This window comes from Aptenodytes forsteri, unplaced genomic scaffold, assembly GCF_000699145.1.
Source record: "Aptenodytes forsteri isolate BGI_AS27 unplaced genomic scaffold, ASM69914v1 Scaffold119, whole genome shotgun sequence".
NCBI lineage: Eukaryota > Metazoa > Chordata > Aves > Sphenisciformes > Spheniscidae > Aptenodytes > Aptenodytes forsteri.
The window spans coordinates 3,288,815-3,314,577 of record NW_008796165.1 but is presented as its reverse complement, the minus strand read 5'-3'; the positions used below and the strand labels follow the sequence as shown (position 1 = coordinate 3,314,577).

Below are 25,763 nucleotides of genomic sequence, written 5' to 3'. Positions count from 1 at the left end.
AGAAAAAAGTAGAAGCATGATGAGAATTTCCAAATTACATTGCTTTAGTTCTTAAATTAGTCTACAGATTGTCCATTTTGAAATTAGATTTATTACTTGATCAAATTGAAAACAACATACAGGCTACCAGAGTCTTGATTTCATCCCATGTTTGCATTAAAAAAAAACAAGCACAACTGCAGACATGTCAGACAACAGGAGCCCAGTTAGAGAATGGAAGAACAGAGATGCATTGGAAGCCTTGAGATATGTGGCTACGCTCCTCAAACAGTGCAGAATCAACTCAACCCAGCTCAAAACACCGGGAAGAGAGAGAAGGAGCAAGGAGAATGGGTCCTACTACTGGCGGTACTGTCTCTGGTCATCTGAGGGGTCTTCTGATGGAGAAAGAGGTCTCCTAGAAGTCCAGCCACAGGCAGAAACGTTACTGCAATCAGGTGCTTCACAAAGAATGCAGTCACCTTTTTAAACCTTATAAAAAGTAATCACTGGCTTGCCAAGCTCATCCTGAATTAAGGGCAAGCCACTATTTGTTTATAATAAAAATGCTTTTTATGGGTCCAACCTGAACCAGTCACAGATGGAAGCTTCATGAAAAGTGAAGTGAGGTCTACTGCCTGCAGCATCACATGCAATGGACCTAAGGAAGGGCCATCAAAGCTCCTGTGGGGCATACGGAGTGTGATTTCCTACTGAACACATTCAAGAAGCACCTGCCTAGCCGATACTCTGGCAGCACCTTGCCCTCACTGGAATGATGCTGTAACAGGGATAAATACACTTCCAAAAACAAACCACTGGAGAAAATTATCAGTCAAGATCAAAGTACAGGTAACGGAAAGCATATGTACCTTTGAGACAGCCGCTCTGTAAAGAGCTTTTATTGCTACCTGTTATACTTCAAGCCAGAAAACCAATTGTTTTTGCAAAGTCAAATAATATAGACCCCTCAAACATCAGGGTCACCAATTTTAAGTTCACGGAGAGAAGCCAAAATGCAGTTCAATCACTGCAGTAGGTAAAGTATGCTCACATTTTAACGATGCAGCACAAGAACTGACAGCAAAATTGGGAAGGCCCTTTGTCTCAGCGTGCAGGATGGCAGCGGTTTCCAACACAGTGCAGCCAACTGACAAGAGCAAATCTGGAGCCCGCAGAAAACGCAGCATAACAAAGCTCCTCTTCCAGAACAAATACTAGGCATAGGAGCTCTTGAAAGTCACTCAATACTGTTACAGGTGGGTGGCAAAACCTGCTGCAGTTGAACAACAGCACTCCAAACAAATCCAGCTGTTTCGTACTAGGACATCATTTTAGGATGAAGCTGTTGAGCCAGGTGTTTGCAGCACAGGTAGCACGTGGCACCTAAAAGGTGCATTTAAGTTATATGGCAGTTTGGGAAGAAAGCCTGAACACAGGCACCTTTTCTCTGGAGGGAGAATGGCAGATGATACAAAGAGTATGTTTTTCAGTAATATACAGGTAGTGTTCAGCCTACAAGAAGTTAAGACCAAATCCTAAGATATGCTGACAGAACAGAGGCAAGTTTGTTAAGGCCCTGCCAGCTCTTCTCCACGTTTGCTCACAGCACATCACTTCAGAGAGGCTTACATACAAGCTAAGACGTCAAAGTGCAATTTCGTTCCTATTGCCTAGACCAGAGTAACTGCAGCTACTGGACTCCGGTCTTAACACATCCTAGTTTTATCAAGCCAACTATCCCATTCATCAGAAAGCGATTTAATACCCTGAGACCAGGAGTTTTGGACATGGGAAAAAGAAAAAACCCACAAAAGGAAAACCACATCTCCTTTCAGAATCTGTTTAAGCCCTCCAATACTGATGAACGAGGTATTCCACCACAAAAATGGGACAGAATACCTCTATGCAAAACAGTGGTTGTGCAAATCTTTGCTACTCCTATCAGCCTCCTGACCCTATAAAAATGTAGGGATAAGTAAGATTTTTCTTTATAAAAGTTGTAGTTTATTTCTTTTCTGATCGAGAGTTGTATCACTACACAATACTACATTTTATTGCTAATCACAAATCGATGCACCGGGGTTTCAGAAGAGTTTGGTTTATAGCGTTCCTATGTAACAAAAGGAAAAAAGTTACAAATCCAGACTTTGCAGACACATTGCCATGTCCCTATAGAAGCAGGGATGCATTAGGTCTGTTTCACTAGAAAATTCTCCTCTTGAACTGTTTCCGGAGAACATGTAACCATAATTTTCTCCAGCAGGAAAAGTCACCCCATCATTCCATGCAAAAAGAAGGTGGCCAATCTGCTCCACAGCCTAAAATCCCTTTCCTACAGAATGGGAAAGGAACATGTATTTACATGGCTCCTACTATGGTGTGTTAATGCTTAAATTAGTAGGAGCAAGTTGGCACATCTTCTACACCTACTACCCAGCTTAACTCAGCTTCCTATTGCTGGGGTAGCCAGTTCTCTCCAACATAACTGAGATGTGCCCTACTAATAATCTATAAAAATGCTGCGGTAACCTTTGCCAGACAGCAACACAGCAGCACTCCTGCTTCAGAAGAGCATTGCACAGCCTTTCAGTAATACATACAGTTCAGTGCATGCTTTATCTGTCTCAGACCCAGTACTAGCTGTTGTAAGCAAAAGCCTGCGGCCACACGACAGACAGCGCTGCCACAGAAGAGGCACTGCACTGCTTCAGATACCGCTGCCCTGTCATCCCCAAATACTGCGATGCTTGGATTTCAAGAAGGGAGAGTTAGGACTCTGTCCCTTTGGTCATTATTGCCTTAGAGAGGGTGGGGAGAAACTCAGAAGAAACTCTTTGGGAGCTGAATGTCTATTGGGAGCTGAATGCCTATTCTTGTTAGAAGGCTGCACTGCGCAGGGCTCCAGACAGATTTCATTGATTCTGAGGCACATACTATTACAGTTAAACTTATGATTAAGTAAGTCAAAACAAGTATCAGAACAAAAATATTAAATGGAGGGTTAAATAATTTGTCCTATAGGATTCAATTTCACATTTCACCTGTTCACACAAGCACCTCCTGTCTGCTTGGATCTGAACAGCCTACAGCTCAACCCTCAGAAAGGAGGTGCTGAGAAACAAGAGACTGAAGCTGCTTGTGACAAAAAGATGGATATAAATATAAAAAGAGGTTCAATTTCAAGCACCAGTAATACTGCCTGCTCAAGCCCAGGTGTGGTCACCAGGGAGACTCCCAAAATCAGGAACATTATTCAATTAAAACAATAGACCGTACTATTCTGCAGCTGCCAAGATTCCTGGCTACAACTCCCAAAAGAGTTTGCCACCTGTCAAAATTGTCTCTAATAAAAAAGCAAGACTGCTCGACGAGATGAAGACAACACCCCCAAGCTGGCTTATTCAGTAAGGACCCAACTTCAGACCAAGAGTCTGCAGGCATCAGCTTCAGCAAATGGGATCTGTTTCACTATCCAACAGCTGCCTTTCAGCTACTGCAGAGCATCAGCTTTTTAGCTTCCTTAAAAAACAAAACAAAAAAACCCTGGATTCGAAGCATCCAAATATGGCCTGTTGTACTGGAGCGTTTAAATCCTTGGGGGAGCTGGGCATCTTCTTCCTCTGCCACAGGCAGCGCTTACTCCATGATGGCCCGGTACAACGCAGGTTCAATGTAATCTTCACGGTAGCGTGAATTGATCACTCTCTGTCTCTTCCTCTCTTGTCTGACCTCCTTCTCTGCAAAGATCTCCGTGAAGCGCATATCTGAAGCTATTGACTAAGGGAAAAACCAGAATTAGTCACTAGAACACAGATCAAATCCCTGCCTCCACATCCTCCTACTGCATGTAAGAAAGAACCAAGTCAGGACGCTTGGGAACATTCACAGCCTTCTTCAAAAACTGACCAAACACAAGAATAAAAATATTTAAGAAACTGGATTTAAAAGTCTGGGTACAAGTTTAAGTGAACTGTAATCAGAGATCTAAAGAACCACTGGTTTCAAATTTAACCGAGTAGCTAATTTAAGTTCACAATCACTTTCTTAAAGGAATAAACACACTCATCTGTTCCAACTTTCAAGCAGTCTAGTACATTTTGTGCCTTATGGAGCAGGCATCTTTAAACACCTGGTCACAGGATTCAGCTATGATACGTTCTTTCTTAAACCTCTAACGTCCTCTGTGCCTGCCAACAGGTTCTGCATCAGGGTGTGCACGATCATGCTGTAAAGCCAGATACCCTAGCATGCTGTCCCTAGTTACGTTTTTTTAATAACGGGAAGCATACAGCAACAGAACAGGGACCCAAAGGGCCTATGGGATCTCCGTCCTTGGAGATAATCAAAACTTGACTGGAGAGAGCCCTGAGCAACCCTGTCTGACTTCAAAGTTACCCCTGCTTGGAACAGGTGTCTGGAGCAGAGACCTGCAGAGGTCCCTTCCCACCTGAATTATTTTACGATTTTAAAAAGTGGCCAGCTCTCTTGACGCCACCCTACTAAGAGCTTTTCAGAACAAAGGGTAAATGAAGGAACTTGGCCATTCTTTGCAATGGGAATAGACAATGAAACTTATGAATACAGGCACGAAAGGGTATTAATGTGCTGCCCCAAACAGTGACTCTATGCTATAAACTTCCGTCTCTGCAGAAGGAGAATTAAAGTCTCTCCAGAGCAAGACAGAACTTTGCTTTTGTAGCCTGATCTACTACCAAGCTTCGCAACAACTGAGGAGAGCATCAGATTGTGATCTTTGGCTGCCATGCACTCAGCTTGCTTTTCAAGGACAAATTAAGTTAAACAAGCTTCTTCAGTAGACGTTTGCACCCCGTTTACCTACCAGCCTTGACTTCACTCTCTTAGGAAGCTCCTCTTCAAGAGTATACACATCATCCCTTTTCACCATCAGCTGTGACCCATCTTCAAATTCCACCTAGAAGAAAACCAGAAGTTGTTCTGCCAGAAGTCTCAGAAGTTAGAACCCTCCCACAGCTACCCAGAACTTGCCTTCTCCTCCACACAGAGGCCTCTCTTGAAATAATCTTCTACCACTTGGATTTTATAAGATACATATGCAGGTATGCACACTGCAACAGACTTTAACCAAAACCTCACCAATCCCATGACAGTAAGGCTGGTCACTTTAATACGGCCTGACCATTCATCCTTTTGGAAGTGTGTAAGGCATGATGCCCTCCTACTAAACAGAGAAAAGCAAAACCAAACTTATTTGAAGTAGTTTAAGCTACAGGAACAGAGTCTGCTGAAGAACTGCAGACCAGCAATTTTTCAGAAGCTGACACTTTCAAGTAGGTAGCCAGATATAAGTAGAGCTGCAAGCAACCACTTTGCTCTTAACTCCAGCAACCGTTACCAGCATCTGGCATTGCTGACAACACTGAGTAACTTTCCCTGAAGTGTTTAAGCATGACTCCCCTATAGCTCTGCTGGCTCTAAGAACAGCTCTGTTAACATGATCAGGTTGTTACGAATGATGAATTTTCAGACAACAATTCTGTACCTGGTACATCTGGATGGCATGTGATGCGACAAACTTGGCTCCATAAACTTGTCCATCTGTCCATCTCACCTGCACAACTTCCCCTTCAGCAGGGGGACCTAACTGAAGACAGTCTCGACTCTACAGCATAAAGGAAGAAGGTGGGAGAGACAAGGAGAAGGGTAAGCAGATTCTTTATGTGAAGATTCAGCAAGCCACCAGGGAGTCCATCCCAGTCACACTGCACACCACGCCAACAATTACTCCATTTTAGGGATGGAGAACTAGGCTGAGAGACATCTATCTATCATCTGTATTTAAATCCCAACAGTGGGCCCAACTTCAAAGTACTTCATGCAGGAATGGTATGGAAGTATCAGGAAGTTTTCCTTCAGACCTACCACTGCTAAGCAGACAAAGATTAGCTGCACTCCCTGTTACACCTGTTCCTATGTGCCCTCAGTTAAGTCAGTCTCATGTAACACCCTTAAGGCCCCCTTGCAGCACATCTCAGCCACAACACGACCTAGGGTGGGAACAATTACCAAATCCCCTGGTGTGTCTGCTCTGCAACAGCAGGAATTGATGTGCATCATGTGCCCTCTACCGGAGCCAGGCTCCCACTGCATAACATACCACAATGTCCTCTGGATACAGGTTATCACTGAAGGAACCATCATCGAAATTGACCTCGTAGAAAGTCTCCTTTGCAAGGCTGACCACTTCACATTGATAGAAGCGACCATTCTTGTGCTTGCTGATGACTATCTGTCCAGGTGACAGATCCTGGAGTGCAGCCTTAGCTCGCTGAGAAGAGAAAAATCACTTCTTATACAATGACTCAATAAAGAATGTGTTGAGGACCATACCTCCAATGCTGGCAGACAAGGAAGCAAAATGAGGTGAGTAACTCTACTCAAGACACCATCAGGAGCATCTTTAGAAAAGTTCTGCCTCTGGTATTTCAAATGCTTAAGCCTAATCTGTTAGTTGCAGCTTTTGTTAATTTACTTAGTAAATTAAGTTCTCATTCTTCACAGCAATGCAAGGCCTTTTCAGTAAATATTGTCTAATAAACTGTTGTAGTTTTGATGGCTAAAAGGGCTACATGGGAACTTTATAAACTAATCAATCCTGGAGTTTAAGTAAATACAGTTCTGTTGAAGTTTGCCATATAAACCACAATAAATAGCCTCTGAGAACTAGCAGTAATCTTCCTTCCTACTGCTAGTAACAGGAGTCATGCAGCCTGCTGGAGTCCCAGCACTAACTCCTGCATATTAAATATCACAGCATAAAACCCACTATTATTCCTCATTACAACAGCCACAGGAGGGATGTAACGCTTTCAGTCCTTCTGGGCTGCAAACCAAAATACAATGAAGGACCTGACTAAGATCACTCAGAGCAGCAGCAAGGTTGAGATCAGAATCCAAGACCAACACGGTTAGATTATACTGAACATTCTGAAAGGGCCAAACTTTTCAGTCCCTCCAAGATACTGCAGTTCAAATCCTGGGAGTCACACACCTACTCACCTCTGCCTGAGATGGAATCTTATGCCTGAAGCAGGTAATGAAGACAACAAATGGCCAGTCATCAGGCTGCATCATGACTCCTGCTGCTTGGGCACAGCTGACATGAAAGGATGTGGGACACCGACCATGTGAGCACTGTACACAGCAACCTGCAATTCTCTTTCTTCTTTTCTTGCAGAAGATGCATTTCTGTGGACAGGAAACTAGAGGTTATTGGTTGGCACTAGCTTTTACCCCACACAAAGGGCTAGTTGGTCTAAGTGTCTGATACTGTGCCATTTACTCTCTGTGAGAGCATTGCTACTTTCCCATTAAAAAGAAGCAGAAGGCTACCAGTTCTAGTTTATGACAAGGCAATAATTCATAAATTTAAAGTAACCCCATAGACGAAAAACATACATTAAGTATCTACCAGCTCAACAAGCACAAAGCATGTGACCCAAGGATGCTAGCAACAGCATTTGCTGGATTAAATCAGTCTACAATGCTCCAAAGCCAACGGGGCCTTTCTGCACTTGGTTATTAAGTTACACAGAGAAGAGCCACAAGATTAGAATAATGAGCAAAGACCAGACACAACCCTCCCCTGACCCCCAAACCCCAGAAGTAACAGTTAAAATTCTATCACTACTACCAGTGACCGAATTACACTTGGGTGAGGCCTGATGGCCTGTTGTAGGAGAAGAATATTATCTGTAATGCATCAGCATTTGCAAAGCAGTTAAAATCATTTTCCCCTCAACACTGAGCTGTTAGAAGAGTTAAGTACAGTTGCTTTCTTCCTGAAGACATTCACTCATTATACAAATGCCTCACATATCCTGAAGCATCTCAGTGCTCAACAGCAGTTAATAAAGCAAGTCAAATACTAGGGATTAGAAAATAACAAACAAAACAAATATCACCATTACACCACTGTATAAATGTCATTTGCTACATATGGAAAACTGTGCCCCCTTGCTCGGTCCTCATCTGAATAAGCATATACTAGAACACGGGAAAGGTTCAAAAAATAGCAACAGGGACAATTGCCATTTCCCATACAAAGAACAGAGCAGATTAAATTCTTCAGTCTGGAGAGGAGATGACTTGGGGTTGGAGGGATAAGCAAAGTCTCACAGATTCTGAACAGACTGGAGAGACACTTTAAAACCTCAGCAGTGATGCACAGGTGATCCTTACCAGTCTGAAACGTTGCAGGGGGATTTTGCCAACATCTACAGGACTCCGCTCTGCAATATTCACAAATTTTGCCTCCAGTACAGCTACAGCACACATCACATGAACCCACCTGTCAGGACAGAAGAGGGGAAAAAGAAATGAACATGCATTAGGCTGACAGAGGACACTTTGGAGTTTAAGTAAATACAGTTCTGTTGAATTTTGCCATATAAACCACAATAAATAGCCTCTGAGAACTAGCAGTAATCTTCTTCCTACTGTTCTGTTGAAGTTTGCCATATAAACCACAATAAATAGCCTCTGAGAACTAGCAGTAATCTTCCTTCCTACTGCTAGTAACAGGGCACACGTGGGGCAAAACCAAGACTTCTTCATGCTTCCCATCTACTACTAACAGGCTTAACAGGACAGCAATTTAGTGTGGCTTGTGCTGGTTGCATACCTGCATTACAAAAGCCTGCCCGATACATTTATTCCTTCACAGACCTGTCTCATAGCAACTGCTCAGTCACTACTGAATTACTTTTGAGACCTGATCAAGAGGTTGAGGCTCCATATGACATCCACAAAATCTTTGGAGGCCAAGTTTCAGTCACTCCACGGTGCTACAAGTCTGTCCCCCTGCTATTTTGCACCAAATAACTTCAGACGATCCACCACACCAAAGGACACAGGACGGGCAGTTCTATGCAGTATACTTGCTGCAGAGGTACTCTGAATTTCAATATGTTGTACTACTTAAAGCTATGGTTATCCTTTGTCTCCATCGCCACCACACATTACATGGAGAAATCAAAAATCCTCTGTGAGAAGGTACTGAGAGATGTTACCTCATCAGGAATCTTATTTTTATGTCGTACATTATAACCTCTGCACACTACACCTCTGCACTATAAAATGCAAAGCAATTAACAGCTGCTGTCAACAGAGTGAGAGTGAGGCATTACCTGAAGAGATGATGATTGCTGCATATGAACACAATGAACACACTTTACCATAGCCCCCCCAGTAACACAAAGTGTGAAAGGTGTTGTTGGTCACTCCGTTACACTAAATGCAGACATTGGCTTTACTAGCTTACCCTCAGGTACTTAGGAATTGAGCTTCTCTCTTAAGATCAAAAAAGCTGGAACACTCACTTGTCATCATTGGCTCTCTGCAGTGCTCCTCCTCGTAATGAACACAAACAGCAGTCCTGGCACAAGGAAGAAAGCAGTAGCTGAAAAAGTGAGGTCCAGAGCGGTACATTTGCTTCAGAACTTCCTCCTCAAAATGCACATCCAGAGGAAGAACATAGTTTCACTGTCAGAAGGGAGCTAACTAGCTTGTACAGATCAGCGCTTTAGCTCTCAAAAGCTGCTACCCTTAGGGCAACAAATATAGACTCCAAGTTTGTCAAAGGCAAGCAGACCTACCACTTGTTTGTTAAGGGTTCCTTTTACAACTGCAATACCCTACATTCTTTGAGGATGTGTAAGAGGATCTGGAACAAACATGAGCAAATACAATTCAAAAGGTTGACCCCTTCTGCTGATCTAGAGCCTATATAGCTTTTTGAGGGAATCCCATTCTTCTTGCCTTCTTCACATGTGCACACCTCCCTAGTTATTACCTGAAGTTAATTTATGGTAGCTACTATTTCTAAAACAGAAAGTAAGACAGACAATGGAGCTGTTCCCACATTCATGCAGAACATCTTCTCTATGACTCAAGTGAACTCAGCAGCTTTGCACTAGTTAAAAGGATTATATTGCTATGCCTTAAAAAGCGCCAAAATACAACAGACTGGCTCCTAAACATTCTCTAAATTGCCTTCTTTTCACAGGAGGGAATAAAAAAATAACACTATGGAAATGAACTTTGTAGCAAGTGCCCAGATGTACCAGACTCCATCTGAAAATCTTACGAGAAACTTTACCTCCTCTAAGGCATTTTCTGTACACCTAGAGCACATCCAGTCTTCAGTGGCCTTGTCAGGGGATACACCGTAACAACCTAGAACAGACACATCTCACTTAAGAGCTTACCTAAACTCAGACCCACTCCCCTAGGGCCCACAAGTAAAGCAGGAATTAAAATCAATGAGCCTAAGGATGATGCTGTATATTTCAAGTTATCCATGCAGCCAACTCCATATTTCAACGGCCAGCACTCAAATATATACCATCCAGATAAGGGCTGAACTTGGTCTATTTGTACATTAAACAGACTGGTAGAGGCTTGCTATGATGTACAGACTTACTACAGAGAACACCAGAGTTTAGGGTTAAGTCTAGATGCACTCACTTGCATGAACACAGACATGGCAGTTCTTGCAGGTGATGAGTACGCTGGTTCCATCTTCCTCTAAGTAGGGGGTTGAAAGATTGAGGTCAGTGCTGCAGCCAGTTGTAGTAAAGCACATTTCAGGAATCAGGGGTTTGGTTCGGATCTTCCCATCCACAGCAGCTGGAGTTACTCCAGAGTTTTGACTGTTGCCTCCACACTCTGCCTGTAAGGGATGGACAGGATATTTAAGTTTTACAAGTAAAACTGTCTCACATAATCTTTGCTCACCCATTATTCCATACATAAATCCAGTTTAAAGAAAGAATGAAGGTGCTGAAAGATTTTTAAAGAGTTAGTAGGTTAGGTGAAAATATAGTTTGTTTATAAAATCCTCAGTTACTGCAGCTTCAGAATGGAATTATTTTCTACCCAAATGGCTAAATGTAAGGTCTGAACTGCATCCCTCTAATAAGCAACAAGATACACATCAAACTGCATCTCTTCTGACAGAAGAGATGGAATCACCAAGCCCACCTCATGCTCTGTGGGCAACACCTCTGTTGCATCCCCTTACCCTCTAATACAGAGGATCATAACACTGCTATCCAATGCTGTACATTTATCTTACCTCAGTATGGGAGGATTATGATCACACAAATAGATACCTACTGCAATCCCCATTATTTTTTCTTAGTGTAGTTCTGAACAAGTCTAATGGGCTTTGAAATTAATTTGTTCCTGGGAAATAAGCAGACTAACAATACAGTTTCCCAGTTAAAGTTGAGGAGACTTTCAGGCTAATCTTTTATTATTTATTCATCTAAACCAATGTCAAATCAAACAGCAATTACATGTAAAGTTTACAGAGATATGCTTTCATTCAAGTTACCCTTCTTAACAGCTAAATAGAAATGAATCTTTCTCTTTGAGGAAATGTTTCAAACCAGCTTTTGTACCTCATAGGCCACCACCAAAGTAGCTTGCCTAATCTTTTAAAAATCTTATTAGCAGAAATTGCAGTAGCAGAATGAAGCTGCACTGTCCCTCCTACAGTCCATCAAAAGGTAGGGAAAAAAAAAGTCCAGGTAAGGATCACAGTTGGAAGGGAACTGATGTGTTTTCAACAAGCCTTGTTTATTCAGATTCTGTAAAACTTACTGATTTACATTGCACATTGCATGTCAAGCAAAAGACTAAATGACTGAGGGAAATCTGTAACAAAGTTGAAGAAAATTCAACTTCTTTTTCCAAGCAGCTAGATACTTTTCCTCTTCACAAAGGAAAAGTGACTATTTGTCTGGCATTTTGTGCCAATTTTTTATTTGAATGGATAACTGAAGTGAGTTCCCAGACTTGCTATAGACCTTCTGAAGTTGGAACAAAGACCCTAACCACAGCTCAAATCCTCGAAGAGTTTCTGCTTCACTGCCTGGTGTAGACAGACGTTTGAAAACCTGCAGCTAGAGTTTTCTGCTTAACATTTTGTGCCAATTTTTTATTTGAATGGATAACTGAAGTGATTTCCCAGACTTGCTATAGACCTTCTGAAGTTGGAACAAAGACCCTAACCAAGCTCAAATCCCTCGAAGAGTTTCTGCTTCACTGCCTGGTGTAGTAGCATTTAGAACTCAAAAAAAAGAAGCTAACAGAACTTAAACTGTCCTCAAATTGTTAACTTTATACACTGTCAGCACCAGTGAAATCCATGTACTATGCAGCTTCTATGTAGAATTTCCAGTCCTAACAAGAACCTACTCTCAGACAGAAATAGCAAGATCGAATAGAAACTATGGTCTATGGTTTTCATGGAAATTAGGAACTACACGCAATATAAACCCTCAACAAAAATTTGAGGTCTTTATTTCCAAAACTGTGGTGAACATGTTTCTAGTGCCACGATAATCATACAGTGATCTCAAATTAATCAACTACGCTTAGCATATGGGAAGGGACAAACTATCTCTAAGTTGCAGGTGGAACATGCAATCAGACAACTCTTCAAGCTACCTTAAAATTACTTAGCTTAGGCACAGAAAAAAATTCAGTGTGGGATTCCTACCTAAGCATTTAGTCAACATGACAACCATGCAACCCATCCCAAACTATGCATTGCTACAACCGCACTTTGTTAAAGCACATTTTCACATGCCATAGCTACTGTCAATATGGATATACCCCAAGAAAAGACAGCTTTCTATCTATGCCATCCACAAACACAACCCTAAGTCCTTTTAAGTAAAAGGTCTTCTTCCTTGCCAGCTCCCCAAGGACCATGTGCTATGAGTAGACTTGAAGTGTTTTTTAAAAAAGAGTAGGAGTGAAGGTGTCAGTCTGGAAAAGAGAAATGGGATCTTATAGTCAGCTCCGGCAACATTCAAGCTCCATTCTGTGGTTCGAGCAAAAGCCACAGAACACAAAAGCATCTGCTCAACAGCAGAGCGAGCCCCTGGGAACCCACAGGCAATCCATCACAGGTGTGGTGAGGTTCACCCAATTGTGCTCTCCTGGAACAATTCCTTGGGAAGACTGCAACACTGATACAGCTGTTGTTAACTGGCAATATGTAAAACGACATCTTTAAAACTATGCATCACAGCAGCAACCTATTCAGTTATATCTATGATTAACATTAACAGACATGGTCTACATACCTGATACGTCTGGAAGAGCATACAAACAGCACAGTAAGGAGACTGCTGAGCCATGGTCCGATTGTATTCTTTTTCAGCCTCAAAATTTGGTGGCCGATTCTGCCACAGCTGGCTAAGTGGCTTGGCCCACGCTTCTGTCTCCTCAGCCTCTTCTTCAGGAGTTAGTTGCTCTGATGCCTCTGTGATAAGAGATCATTAACTCAGTGATTATGTGTCCTTTTACAGATACCCTTATTGTAAATGAAACTAAATACGGCAAGAAGTTACGAATAGAGATGACACAAAGACTGCCAGAAATCAAATTGACAGAAGAGTGATGGGAGCCAGTAGCTCGGTCTCCTCTTTATGAGGCTTCTACTAATCAAGCAACCATGCAGACACAAGATAGGCTTATTGGGTGAGAACAGCACCAGCTCCAAATTACATCAAGACTGTCAGCCAAAAAATCTGGTGTTGGTTGGTTGTTTTTTTTAAATCATGAATATTTACATCAATTACTGGAACACTCTGAGGCAGAAGCAATTATGCAACAGTCTCTTGGTACTCATTTAATTTTCCTTTCAGAGTTGTGACTTTCCAGAGAATGCAACAGGAAAGAAAGAAGACACCATTTGAGAGAAGAGTTTAATGACGCAAGCACCAAAAAAAAAAAAGCCAAAAACCAGAAAACAGAGAGACAAGCACCTTGTCTAGGATGCAGAGGCGTCCCTTGCTGACTCCTGTTTATTGCCAGTTAATGGAATACCCCACACTGTCCACAGAAGCTGAGACCCTCTCTACAGTTTCCCAAAGAGCACAAGGCTTACTTACCATCATCACTAATGCAGTCTTTAACCAAGAGTGGGTGATGGCGTGGGAGCTTGCTCAACGGCTGGCGACGACCCTTGGACTTCTTACTCTCCTTCATTGATCTTATGTACTCCTTTGCTACCTGGACAAGGAAAAGCAATTCAGCAGTCAATTAGCACGTGTCCTTCTGACATTATTTTTAAAGGAATTCATTATGAACTTAAAGAAACCACCACAAAATGCACACATGCTTCCATGATTTTATTTCTAACAAACTAATTTAGCTCTAAACTAGCTAAGTTTTTGAAAGAACTGCTTGCAGCACTTTTGCTAGGGAAAACCAGATAGAGCTGTATTAGCTCTGTTGAGCCATTACAATAGAGACTTTTCACAGGTCCCAGCATAGCTTTTCAAAAACGCAAGTCTGTTTATATAAGAATCGTGTAAAAGACAGAAAAAAAGACAGACTAGTTGAATTGTTCAACTTAGAAAAGCCATGATAAGAAGTCTCACGCATTCTGGAGAAATCCTCAGTTCGTATGTCAACATAAAAATTCCAAATTTAAAATTAAAAAATAATAAAATTTTTAAAAATTACAGAGTTCATTAGTATCTCAAGCTAACAGGCTTATTTTAAATGAAATTTCACCCTCTGCTTATTACTTGCATTGATGTCTTTCCAGACAGACTGGAAGAAGGAGACTACAACAATAGTTATTTCCTCTTCCCTTAGCCTCATGTAAAAACAAGTGACACACTGACAAAGTTACCACTAACCTGACAAGCAAGGCAATAAAAGCAATGATTTTAACAGCCCAGGAAGTCTCTCAGTAGATAAAAAAAAAAAGGGGGGAGGGCGTTTCTTAATCTGTTATTCCTCTGAGAGCTGAAGCAAGTCTTAGATTAAATGCATCTTACATTTTTTAAATCTCTTCATAAAGAAGCCAGAAGAGAGCATAACAATCATTATCTCTGACCTGCTACATAGAGTTAGATACAAAACTTCTAAGAAACAGAAATGCTTTTATTGAAATGGAAATTAGCATTCCCAGTTACCATCTGATGGAAAATTTGTTTCAAAATACACCATACTGGGGAAAACGATCTACACCTATTCAAAATTTCACCTTTTCCCTGTATGGAGTATGCAATGGAGATATCAGTACCAGCAAGAGAATTTCTTTAGTTTAAAATATCCATGAGAACTCTCTCTCTCTTTCAGCTTAATTATCAACAGATTTGCCCATTTGCTGCTCTGTTTCTGTAATTCCTGAATTTTGAAGACATAATCATTATTGGCCTCCCACTCTCTAAACACAGATTTAAAGAGGGAAACAAAATAATTTGAAAAGACACCACCAGGTAAGATTTTAACTATTACAGCCTTCTCTTGGGTTTTCTACTAAAACATTCATTGGCAGTTCTTAAGCACTCAGATTTACATTCTCCCAACCAATAATTTTTGTTCCATCATTTCTTTTTTTTAAAGGGACACACTGATGTACACATGTATGCGATTTTGTATTAAAAAACCCCTCAAACATTAACGCGCTCATAATAAAGGCTGGATTGAACTAGTTTCATTTTAGGTACAAATAGGTGTCTATTACTATAAAAGGACCTGAATCAGCCTGTAACACTACCATATCAAAGCCACCAAGCTACCCTTTCCCTTAGAGCACTTAAATAATTTAGAGACGTTCTCAAAACAAGGGATCTATTTGTTTTCTAGAAGAGGTAAGAGTATAAGACTTTCATCTTAATTCTTGTTTGTTTAGCAAACCCATAGGTATTAAAAAACACATTAACAGCTAAGCAACCTGCTATGCAAACACCAATGGAACAAAAACGTAATCTGCACAGATAGGAGGTTTTGTCACAGCAAATCTGTGAGCATGTAATACAGCCCTTAAGCTTTCAGTACTCCTGCCATTCATACCTCTGCCAGTTCTTGCTCATTCACACTGGTGGTGGCACTGGCTTTCTTTCCTGAAGTCTGTTCATTGTCAGATCCGCTGGCATCCCCTCTAGCATAGCTATGGACTGTAAGCACCCCAGCTGGCCCAGGGAGAGTTTGTTTTGCCAACAGATCAGTCGATTCGGAATCAGAAGAACCAGAATATGCAGGCGAGCTGGGCTGAACACTGGAAGTTGTGCTCTGCTTTGAAGTCGTCAATACTGAAGTGGAATTTGAAGCATGTGAAATGGAGAGATCCAATGCAGCTGCTTCTTGCTCTTCCTCTTCTTCCTCCTCAAGCTTCACTGTTTCCAGTTCTTCAAATTTTGTGGAGTCCACATGATCTAGAAGAAAAAGATATACTGACGTTTTCTAATGTCTGGGTTGCACAAATGTTCTCTCTGCTGCCATTTGCACAAAGCCAAACAGGAAAGCAAACTACTACACACAAAAAAAAGTGACATTAAAGTCATGTAAAGAGCAGATCATTAATTCAAATACCTATAAAATCATGGTTGGCTTAGAGAGAGACAGAATAAAAGCGTCTGCTCGTTGCCTCTTCCAGTACAAGAACTAGGGTATATCAAACAAAATGAGCAGAGAGCGAGTTAAACAACAAACGGAGATGATCCTTTATACAGCGTAGCTAAACAGCCCAACTCCTGGCCACATAATGCTGTGGGTAAGAGGTTACAAGGGTTCATGGGAGACTTAATAGAAGAAAAATAAAAACACACAAACCAATAGAAGATTATTAAATACAAGCTGCAAAAGGCTGGAAAACAGAATACTAGAGGGAGGCATTACGTATGTTTGCCATGTTCTTATATTGTTCCACAGGCCCCTTGCTCCTTCCTTAAGAGCAAGGATAACTGACCCATTACAAGCCACGTTAATTTTCCTCTAGCCTACTGATTACAAAATTACAAATAAAACATCTATACAGCATACCAGACCCACGCTACCAGGAAGTGTGCATATGTTTTACTAAGCAATTTCTATAAACAGGTCACATTACACAAGAGGGATATAGAGGACCTTAGACTACTGAGGCATCCAATACATTTCTGTATGCAGGCAGGCAGAAAAAAAAAAAAAGAGCAAAAATCGAAAGCTAGAAACACCGATTTCTTAAGCAAGTCTCATGCAATACTTCCTGTTCCTTTTAATTCAGCTGAAATGCAACATCCCCGTGACCTACCTGGTCAGTCATTGAAGCAGCTACAGGATGGCTGCCTACACCTTTGCTCTCCCCCAACATTTTTTTAAATAATTCTCACTGGGGAGTTATCCACAGAAAGGCCACAAAAGCTAACAATTTAAGCTGTCATTATTTCATTTACCCAAACCAGTGGCAGAAGTGTCAGACATTTAACTAAAGGGCACAACCTAAAATTTTTCTAGATGCACTCTCTGGTCTTGAAAAATCAAATGGTAATATCTCAAGTCTCATGACAGTAAGTTTCTGAAGTGCTTGTCATGGCTCTGACTAACTAGTGTCTGCTTTTTTGGACATGACAACATCCTACTGACTAGCATCATATGAAAGAGTGCCCCAGATTCAGCTCTAGCAGCTTCTCTCCCTGAAGAATAATATCCTGGCCCCCCGTACCAGGATAAAGCTTGAAACACAGTTACCTGGAAGCTTGAGCCCTTGTTCACCTTGCTGCACAAGTTCACTTGTAGGTCTCTCACGAGGCTCTGCCACGTCCGCTTCATACTGTGTGGAGCTCAGCTCCTCCTTGGGGAAGGCCTCGCTCTCACTCACCTCCTGAGGCACTTCCAGGCAGACCCTGTGCCTTTTTGTTCCTATGCGATGCTTGGGGATGCTACAGAAGACAAATCCATGTGTCAGGTTACCAAACACGTAAGCTTGTCGAATTTGTGCCTGGATGCACAACATACAGCCTAGTTTGGATCAGTGTTTTATGAGACAGCATCTGGCAAGTCACATAGTTTCCAAATTATTCTGAAGTGTTTTCTTTGCCTTTACAGAAGCAGAGTCAGTAATCCTTAGGGATGACTCCTCAGCATCTGTTAATCATGTATTAGGCAGCTATGTTCTAGCCAGGCATTCTTTACCTTTAACAAACAAAAAAATCCCAAACAAAAAACAAAGCAAACCAAAACAACAACAAAAAACCCCCACCAAAGACAGCTTTAGGAATAGTAGCTGACACTGGCTGAAAGAGATTTCCCCAGGCATTCTATACCTTTAACAAACAAAAAAATCCCAAACAAAAAACAAAGCAAACCAAAACAACAACAAAAAACCCCCACCAAAGACAGCTTTAGGAATAGTAGCTGACACTGGCTGAAAAAGATTTAACTGCAAAATGTAAGATGATTAGCCTGTCTACCTTCAGCAACGAGGAACTGCACACTGATGTTGCAGCGCTGGTAGTACTGGAATTTGCAACAAACAAAAAAATCCCAAACAAAAAACAAAGCAAACCAAAACAACAACAAAAAACCCCCACCAAAGACAGCTTTAGGAATAGTAGCTGACACTGGCTGAAAAAGATTTAACTGCAAAATGTAAGATGATTAGCCTGTCTACCTTCAGCAACGAGGAACTGCACACTGATGTTGCAGCGCTGGTAGTACTGGAATTTGCTAGCAAGTACTGTCCCATGATCCCAATACACCTCCTTTTTCGTCTGGCCTCCCAGTGTACGGTGCACACTTCCAATCCAGGCTTTGGATGTCTGCCCAAAGTTGAAGAACTACCTTCCAAGCTGATGCGTTTCCTGTCTACCACAGACCATCATCAATGTGGACTCAAACAGTAGAAACAATTAAGAGTAAACACTATTCCCAAGAAAACAAACTACTGCTAACTCTGACTGCTATCAGAATGGCAAACGTTCAATTGCAGCTGGGTCCAATTTCTAATAATCCAATAGAAAAGCAGAGGACTACATAAAGCACTACCTTTTTGTCTCATCCCCGTCCACCTCCTCTTTACATGTCTCTCCTGTTTGCATTTCCTCAGCACACTGTTTCCCATTCTTGACTTTTTGCATGAGATCCCCTTTAAGGAACTCTGCCGCCTCTGGGGTTGGAAGAGCGTGGTCAATGACAGTCACATCCTTCCCGGCTTTCCAAAGCTTGTAACGATCTGGCTGGTACTTCCTCACAAACACATCCATGGAGATCTTCACCATGTCCTTCCGACATGAGCACTGAAGTCACAAAAAATATTCAAGTAAGGCCACATACTCAGCAATTCTACTCTGCCTTCCTGTATCACTTTGCTTTCAGGAGCTTAACTGAAGAAAAAATTCCCACAGTTACACGTAATTGAGCCTCAGAACTCTCAAGACTCTTTCCCAGGAAGTCAAAAGGGCATATATTAAGTTACTAAAAACTGGGCAGAAAAGCCAGCAAAAACGACGAAACAGAAAACCAGATGTTATCACAATAACTAAGAAAGCAAGCTCACCAGCTTATTTACAGAGTTGCTGGTAGAAGCTGACTGTTTTAAAATGAGCTCATACAAAAACAGCCAGCAAAACCAGAGACTATAATGAGGAAGTCGGAGCCATACAATCTCTGGGCCTACCCAGAGCAGCAGAGGTTCCCCTCGTCTGGGCATGGTTACAACTAGTGCTTCAAAGTGTTCACTTCAACGTAACTTTTGAAAACGTAATCCATGTTTGTAAGGCACCTCTACAGGGATGTTACACTATCCAGTCTAAAGGTTCCGCCAAGATACTTATTTTGATAAGTGACTTAAGTTACCAAAGTCATACTTCCAGGCTAAACAGTCAATAAATAATGGTTAAAGTATCAGACAAAATACTGACGAGTCCTGACCACCAAGCACACCCTTTCATCTTTGGACAGACCACCAGTTCCCTGCTTTTCTTTGAAGCCTCACTTGATCTACACAAAGCTAAAAAACATGTTATATGCTATCCATAGTTGAAACAAGGACATGAAACAGGAGGCTGACTGGACATTGTTACCGTATCGGAAAGCAAACATCACATCTTAAATGGACAAAGCACTGAATTCACTCCCTTAGAACAAACATTGGGGGCTTAATGAGCAGCAGAGCACTAGGTTATCTGTACGCAATAGGATGGCAACAGACCACTTACCAGTACAGACTGCTTCCCGTACTCGATCCACCGAAGAGTAGCGAAGTTGGTAGATTCAGCACAGTTAAAGCCATGATTAAAGCCAGCATGATAGCTATAAGGAAAGGTTATCATGAACTCTCCAGCCTCCTGCGTCACCTAGAAGACAATTGAGACACTGGATTGTTATTCACAACTTAAGAGTCTACTTGGCGGGTCTGAATAAAAGGAGCTCCCGTACCCTTCACGCAGTGTATCTGAACCCCCCACCCGCAGATGGTGGCTGGAGTTACTTGCTTCAATGGATAGACTTGATACCTTCACTATTCTCCTACTTAAGTATCTGTTTACTGGAAAGCAACACTCAAGAGGTTTTTACTAAAACACAACACAACTGGTCAAAATAGCACAGAAGTGGTTATACATATGAAATACTCTGTGACAAGCTATCTGAAGGTCATAAAGGTACTTATCTGCATCAGCTACAGGTTTGGCTGAACAGTATCTAAGGCCAAGTAAAATTTCTGTCAACACACAACTTGGAAATTTACTACCGTTTTCTTTTGCTGCTCATATTCAAGTACAACTCTCAGACAGCCTTCCACTGCTGCTCTTCAACATTTCCCCACTGTCTAACAAAGGTTCATGACAACAAAACCCTTCAGCTGCCCACGCAGATGTGACAGTACTTCTGAATAAAGACTCAAAGACTAGATCTTCAATGTGTGTGTGTGTGGGGGGGGTGGCAGGTTATCACCTGAGAAAGTAAGGACGTCTATAAAGTTATTAATGTAATGAAAAAAAATTAACAGGGAACAAGCTGTATTTTCTATTGAGGAAGCAGATCACAACAAACGAAATTAGCAGGGGACAAGTCTGAAACAAAAAAAGAACAATCTCTCTTCACTGAACACACAGCTAAGCAGTGAAGTTAATCTAACACAGGATGTTGTATATAGTTTTAAGTTAAAAAAAAAAAACAAAAAACCCTCACAGAAGACAGAGCCTTTGTTTTTAATAGTCCTTGACAGATTTTTCTGTCTCAAACTCTTTCAGGCCCCAACTGCCGGATAAATGGAGGTACAGTGGGAAAGGATTGCCTTAAACCCTCCCTGTTCCTATTTTCCTCTCTAAGCATCTGCTATTGGCTACTGTTAGAGATGAGACAGAGCTGCATGAACTCTTGACTGAGCTAGTATAACCGCGATTGCTTTTCTACACCTTATCAAATGGGATGCCGTATTTCTTCAGAATTGATGGAGAGATGAGGGTCATCTTGTGACGGAGAAACGCTTCACAGCTTTGGGCACTTCCTGGAAAGAAACCTGTTTAAAATAAAGGCAAGGAGAGATGTTACCGTTCTGCTGTGAACTAAATAAATTTTTCAGTAATTTTTAGGAAAAGTTACTGTCTAAACAGCGTTTCTCCCTAGGCCTACAAGTACAGACCGCCTTATTTGAAGTGTGCTAGCTTGCCTTCTGAAGAAAAAGGACAACTCCTGGAGATTTATCTTTAACAAATGCTAGCCTGAAAGAGCATAAGAAAGACTGCACATAGAAGGATCTTCCCTTGGCTGCAACCTTCCAGTTCTAATAATAAACAGCTAAGGATTTTCTCATTAAAGGTTAGACAGACCACAATTGCATTATTTGTAACGTGACATTTCTCGTGTGTATACTATAAACAAACACTCAGAAGTAATATAATCTATATTCTAAAAGGCAAATTATCATTTCAGTCATGCCAGCCTGTGCTCTTATAAATGTTACAGGCATGTTGTACTCCAAAAGAGCTGAAACCTGTTGCAGCTGTCCATCCCACCCTCCACAAAAGGCAGGACATGAATTGCCTGATTACCTTTTGCAAGTCTCTCCAGTCGCTTCCCATGCTCTGGAGGGATAGAGTACCTGCAGTCATAAGAACAAGTCTGTTAAGTTCAAGTGACATGACAAAATCTCAAAGTCTGACTAGAAATCATAAACAGGCATCAAGGCATGAATTACTTAAAAAAAAAAAAATCCCCCATCTCTACACTATCTCTCTCAAAGTTTGATGATACAAAGCTAAAAATCTTTATCAAGGACTTTTATCTCTCTATCCCAAGAAAAATCAAAAGCCAAAAGCTGACCAGCTCATCCACTGACGTTTGCTTAAGCAGTCAAGGAACTAAAAAGTCTGATGCATTTAATTAGCAGATCTGTGCAGCAAAACATGAATTGTGAGAAGAAAGGGAAGAGCGCTTCCCAACCAGTTTCAGTTCACAGCTGTGCAATCGCTAGTATACTCAGTGCAAGGAGGAACACAGACCAAGAGAGAAAATGGAATCAACTCTTTCAGTGGCTCAGACCAAGATGGGACTCAGTCAGACGCAATGCCACATCCTTAACACGTGCACAACTTGCCGCATGCTCTTTAGGGCTATGTCTCTCTCTCTCTCTGTATGCACCTTTTTATGGGCACCACAAAACTCCTAGTTGGTTTGACTACAGTAAATAAAATGACCTACTTAGCTTGCTTTCACTCTGGAATAGAGTGCTATATTCTTGATGGAGTTCCGTGTTAAATAAATCAGACTAAGGTATCAGCAAAGTTAACTTCTTCCACATAGTACTGTAAAAGAAGCAATGGCCAAAAGGTTTATCTGACTGAACTATTCTGTTTCGTGTTCCCATGCTATTGCCGCTGCATGGGGTTGTTCACTGGTCACATGGCGCTAGCTATTATTTTTTACTTCAAAGTTGTATTAAAAGGCAGCCAAAAATACTAGTTTCCAACAAAACTGCCATGGAAACAATTGTTGAAGTTTCTTGAGAAATTTATTTGTGAACAGAAGGGAATGATTCACTCTTAAAATGCAACCCATGCTACAGAAAAATTCGGGAGCCTCCCCTAAAAACAATCATGAAAGCTCAGACACTGGACAAACCACTCAGCAAGATCACTAGCCTGCTTTTAGATCTATGATAAATAGCCACGTTTCAAAGTCTGTTAAAAATTGCCTGTTCCCGTAGTGCCTGCATGACAACAGACATATTACCTCTGTATGGTCATTTTAGAGCCTCGGGAAATCATAAGCAAGTTTCCAAGGTCTGGCCCTATCGCAGCAGAGAGTGTCCACCTTACATTATAATTCTGAAGAACTCTTTACATCAGGACAACAAATGGACTTTCTAGAAGGTACCCAAACAAATGCTACTGAGTTCCTTACAGGGTTCTAGTGTTCCTGTCATCAGATACTACTGCAGTGCAAGATTGGAGGGGTGGTAATTCCTTTAGTCAACTCTCATAACTTCACAACTTTGACTCCAATATTTTATGGTATTGTTTTGCTACACCTAGAAGCTTCCCTAGAAAATCTTACCATGACTTGGGTTCCCCAAAATGCAAATAATTAATACTGTAGAGATCCATGTCCTCGGTATGCCAAGCAAAGGAAGTTTTCCACATGCCAAAATATAGGTAAGGAGTATTCACTCCTTCAATGGTTATGCCGCTTTCATTCTCCACAATATCCAGGATTGTGTTCAATCTGCCAATATTCCACGCATCTACATGCTGCAAAACACAAGCCTTGTGTTAAACAAGCATTAGGAAGAACAGAACCACACAACTAAGACAACAGTTGCAAAAGCTATCAGACACTTGTGAAACAGCACACCAAGACAAATCATCTACTGGCACAGCTCAAACCATTAGCTAGTTCACCTAAAACAGAAGTTTCTCATGGTGTTAGCTTACATACTGATTGTTTACTAGCCACCTTTATTGAGGAAAAAAAAGTTATCAGCCAACATAATGATTAGGAAGGAGAAATAATCATGAAGCCACAGACTTTACAGAGCAGAGAACAACAGTGCGAGCTTGAGCTGATGTCTGAACCCTCTTGAACAGAAACACTTTTCATTCCAAACATCTTTTAAAAGAGTAAACCATCATAATTTAGGAGACTAGCAAGTAGAATGCATACCCTTTTCTAATGTTTATCATCCTAACACATAATGGCTACAGAGCTGTCCCACAAAAACACATGCACTAGCGGATACCAAAGCAGTGCACATTCACTCATCAACACCTCCAACTCTCATACGCTTTTCAGGACAAAGCAGTATAAAAGCAACACTTACGCAACAGCGGTTTTTGCTTTCTTGAACTAAACTGTATTACACTGAAGCGCTAACAGAGGTCCCTTAGAACGTTACCTCTATTAGCCTTCTTTAACCATCTGGGTTAAATGGAGAGTATGTTATAAACAAATGGTTTATTGCGTTCCTGCCTACTCCAGAAGCTGGAACTCTGCTAGACTATCATTAACTCTGAAAGTGAAAAGTCAAATGCTACATTAGTAGTTATGGAATGCAATATACAGAGATAACCGTTACTTGAAAACCAAAACAGTTTTCTTACCTTGTCATAAAGTGTGCCATTAACATCAGCACCATAGATAGGGGCATTGAACGTAAGGTTCTTCCAGTATTTTCGTTCAAGGTCTTCAAAGTCCGTGTAGCGGGGTGTGCAGTACCTGAAAAAACAACAAAGATACTAAAGACTTTGTAGTTTGATACTTGATGAGTCTAAACCAACGTTCTCCACCACTGAAAGAATCGAAAGGTACAATAAAAACACTTAATGCATGTTATCAGCCAGATCCCTACCTCCCAGAACAGCAATGAGAGCAGCCACAGCTCTGTTCCTGTGAGACTTAGGAACAAAGCATCAGGAAGAAAACTACCTTCCCCATTTCTCAGTTTACTTTCATTTCTGCTTTGTGCACTTCTCTTGGGTCAGAACAATTTCACTTTCTAGTTGTTGCTACTCAGCAAGGAAGGATGCAGTCAAAACCAGAAATGATACAAAGAACAACTTGAAAAAAAAAAACCAAAACCAAAGTTTTCTGCCACTGTAAAAGTAACAAACATTTCCAGACTCACCTGCTAGTAAACTGGTCAAGCACACTCAGTTTACCAACAAAATATCTGCTCTTGATGTCCGTTCCCTGCTAACTATATACTGGCCTCTTTGTGCAGCACTGAGGGGTTAAATTTACACTCTAACACCTATTTAACATGTGTGTGTGTGTATATATATATTCCATATATATATATTCCAATTACATATATAGCATTAAAGAGTAATTTTCAGTAAATTATTATATTTGAGAAACAGAACCCTAAGATATTTGATGTGTACTGCTCTTGCTAGACAAAATAAACTTTAATGGGCAGAGTGCAGCTGGCAATTCCGATGCCATTTCTGAATAGCGATTTCTAAGGCTGTTTTGCTTAAACTCCTTTTAAAGTGATTTTTTCTCTGTGTCCTTTTTCATGTCAAGAACATTCCTTTCTCTACTACTCTACTCAGTAAATATTTTGATGGTCTAGCTGCTAGGGACAAACAGACAGGAGTCCACAGCAGAAATAAAAAGTTCTGCCGGCATTACATATCCTCTTGCCAAATGACACAAGCGACAAACGTCCCCATCCACACAGCCAGTTTCACAAGCACACCTCATCTGCCCAGGGCGCTACGTTCACGCCTGTGACCAGCACCAGTCCGTAGCGAGGACCTGGTCCCGGGGAATTTGGGCAACAGGAACTCCCGCAGCAGCTATCTGCACGGAGACGCAGGCACGGACGTACTTGTCGCTGTTGGCGATTCTCCTGAACTCCCGGACCGTCATGGCCTTCTTCTGGATGTTGTACTGCGTGAAGAGGCCGGACTGCCCCGTCACCACCTGCTGGATGGGCGCTGGGATGACGAGCTCGTCGATGTCATCGTAGCACCGCCGCGGCTTCCACTCCTTCGGAGGGACTA

General features: G+C 41.5%; 1 protein-coding gene across 1 annotated transcript; it reads right to left on the bottom strand.

Moving 5' to 3' along the window:
- Positions 1-69: 69 nt before the first annotated feature.
- On the bottom strand, positions 70-25,757 carry KDM4A (lysine demethylase 4A). The gene is made up of 20 exons (XM_019474159.1): positions 25,589-25,757; positions 24,357-24,471; positions 23,314-23,507; positions 21,810-21,859; positions 21,174-21,277; positions 19,974-20,111; positions 18,802-19,052; positions 17,506-17,696; positions 15,850-16,211; positions 13,932-14,052; positions 13,122-13,300; positions 10,489-10,693; positions 10,121-10,197; positions 9,342-9,397; positions 8,203-8,311; positions 7,021-7,209; positions 6,119-6,289; positions 5,504-5,623; positions 4,823-4,915; positions 70-3,759 (listed from the first exon to the last, which is right to left on the bottom strand). The coding sequence occupies exons 1-20, from the start codon at positions 25,627-25,629 to the stop codon at positions 3,619-3,621; spliced, it is 2,907 nt and encodes a 968-aa protein (XP_019329704.1). The 5' UTR covers positions 25,630-25,757; the 3' UTR covers positions 70-3,618.
- Between the last annotated feature and the right edge of the window lie 6 nt (positions 25,758-25,763).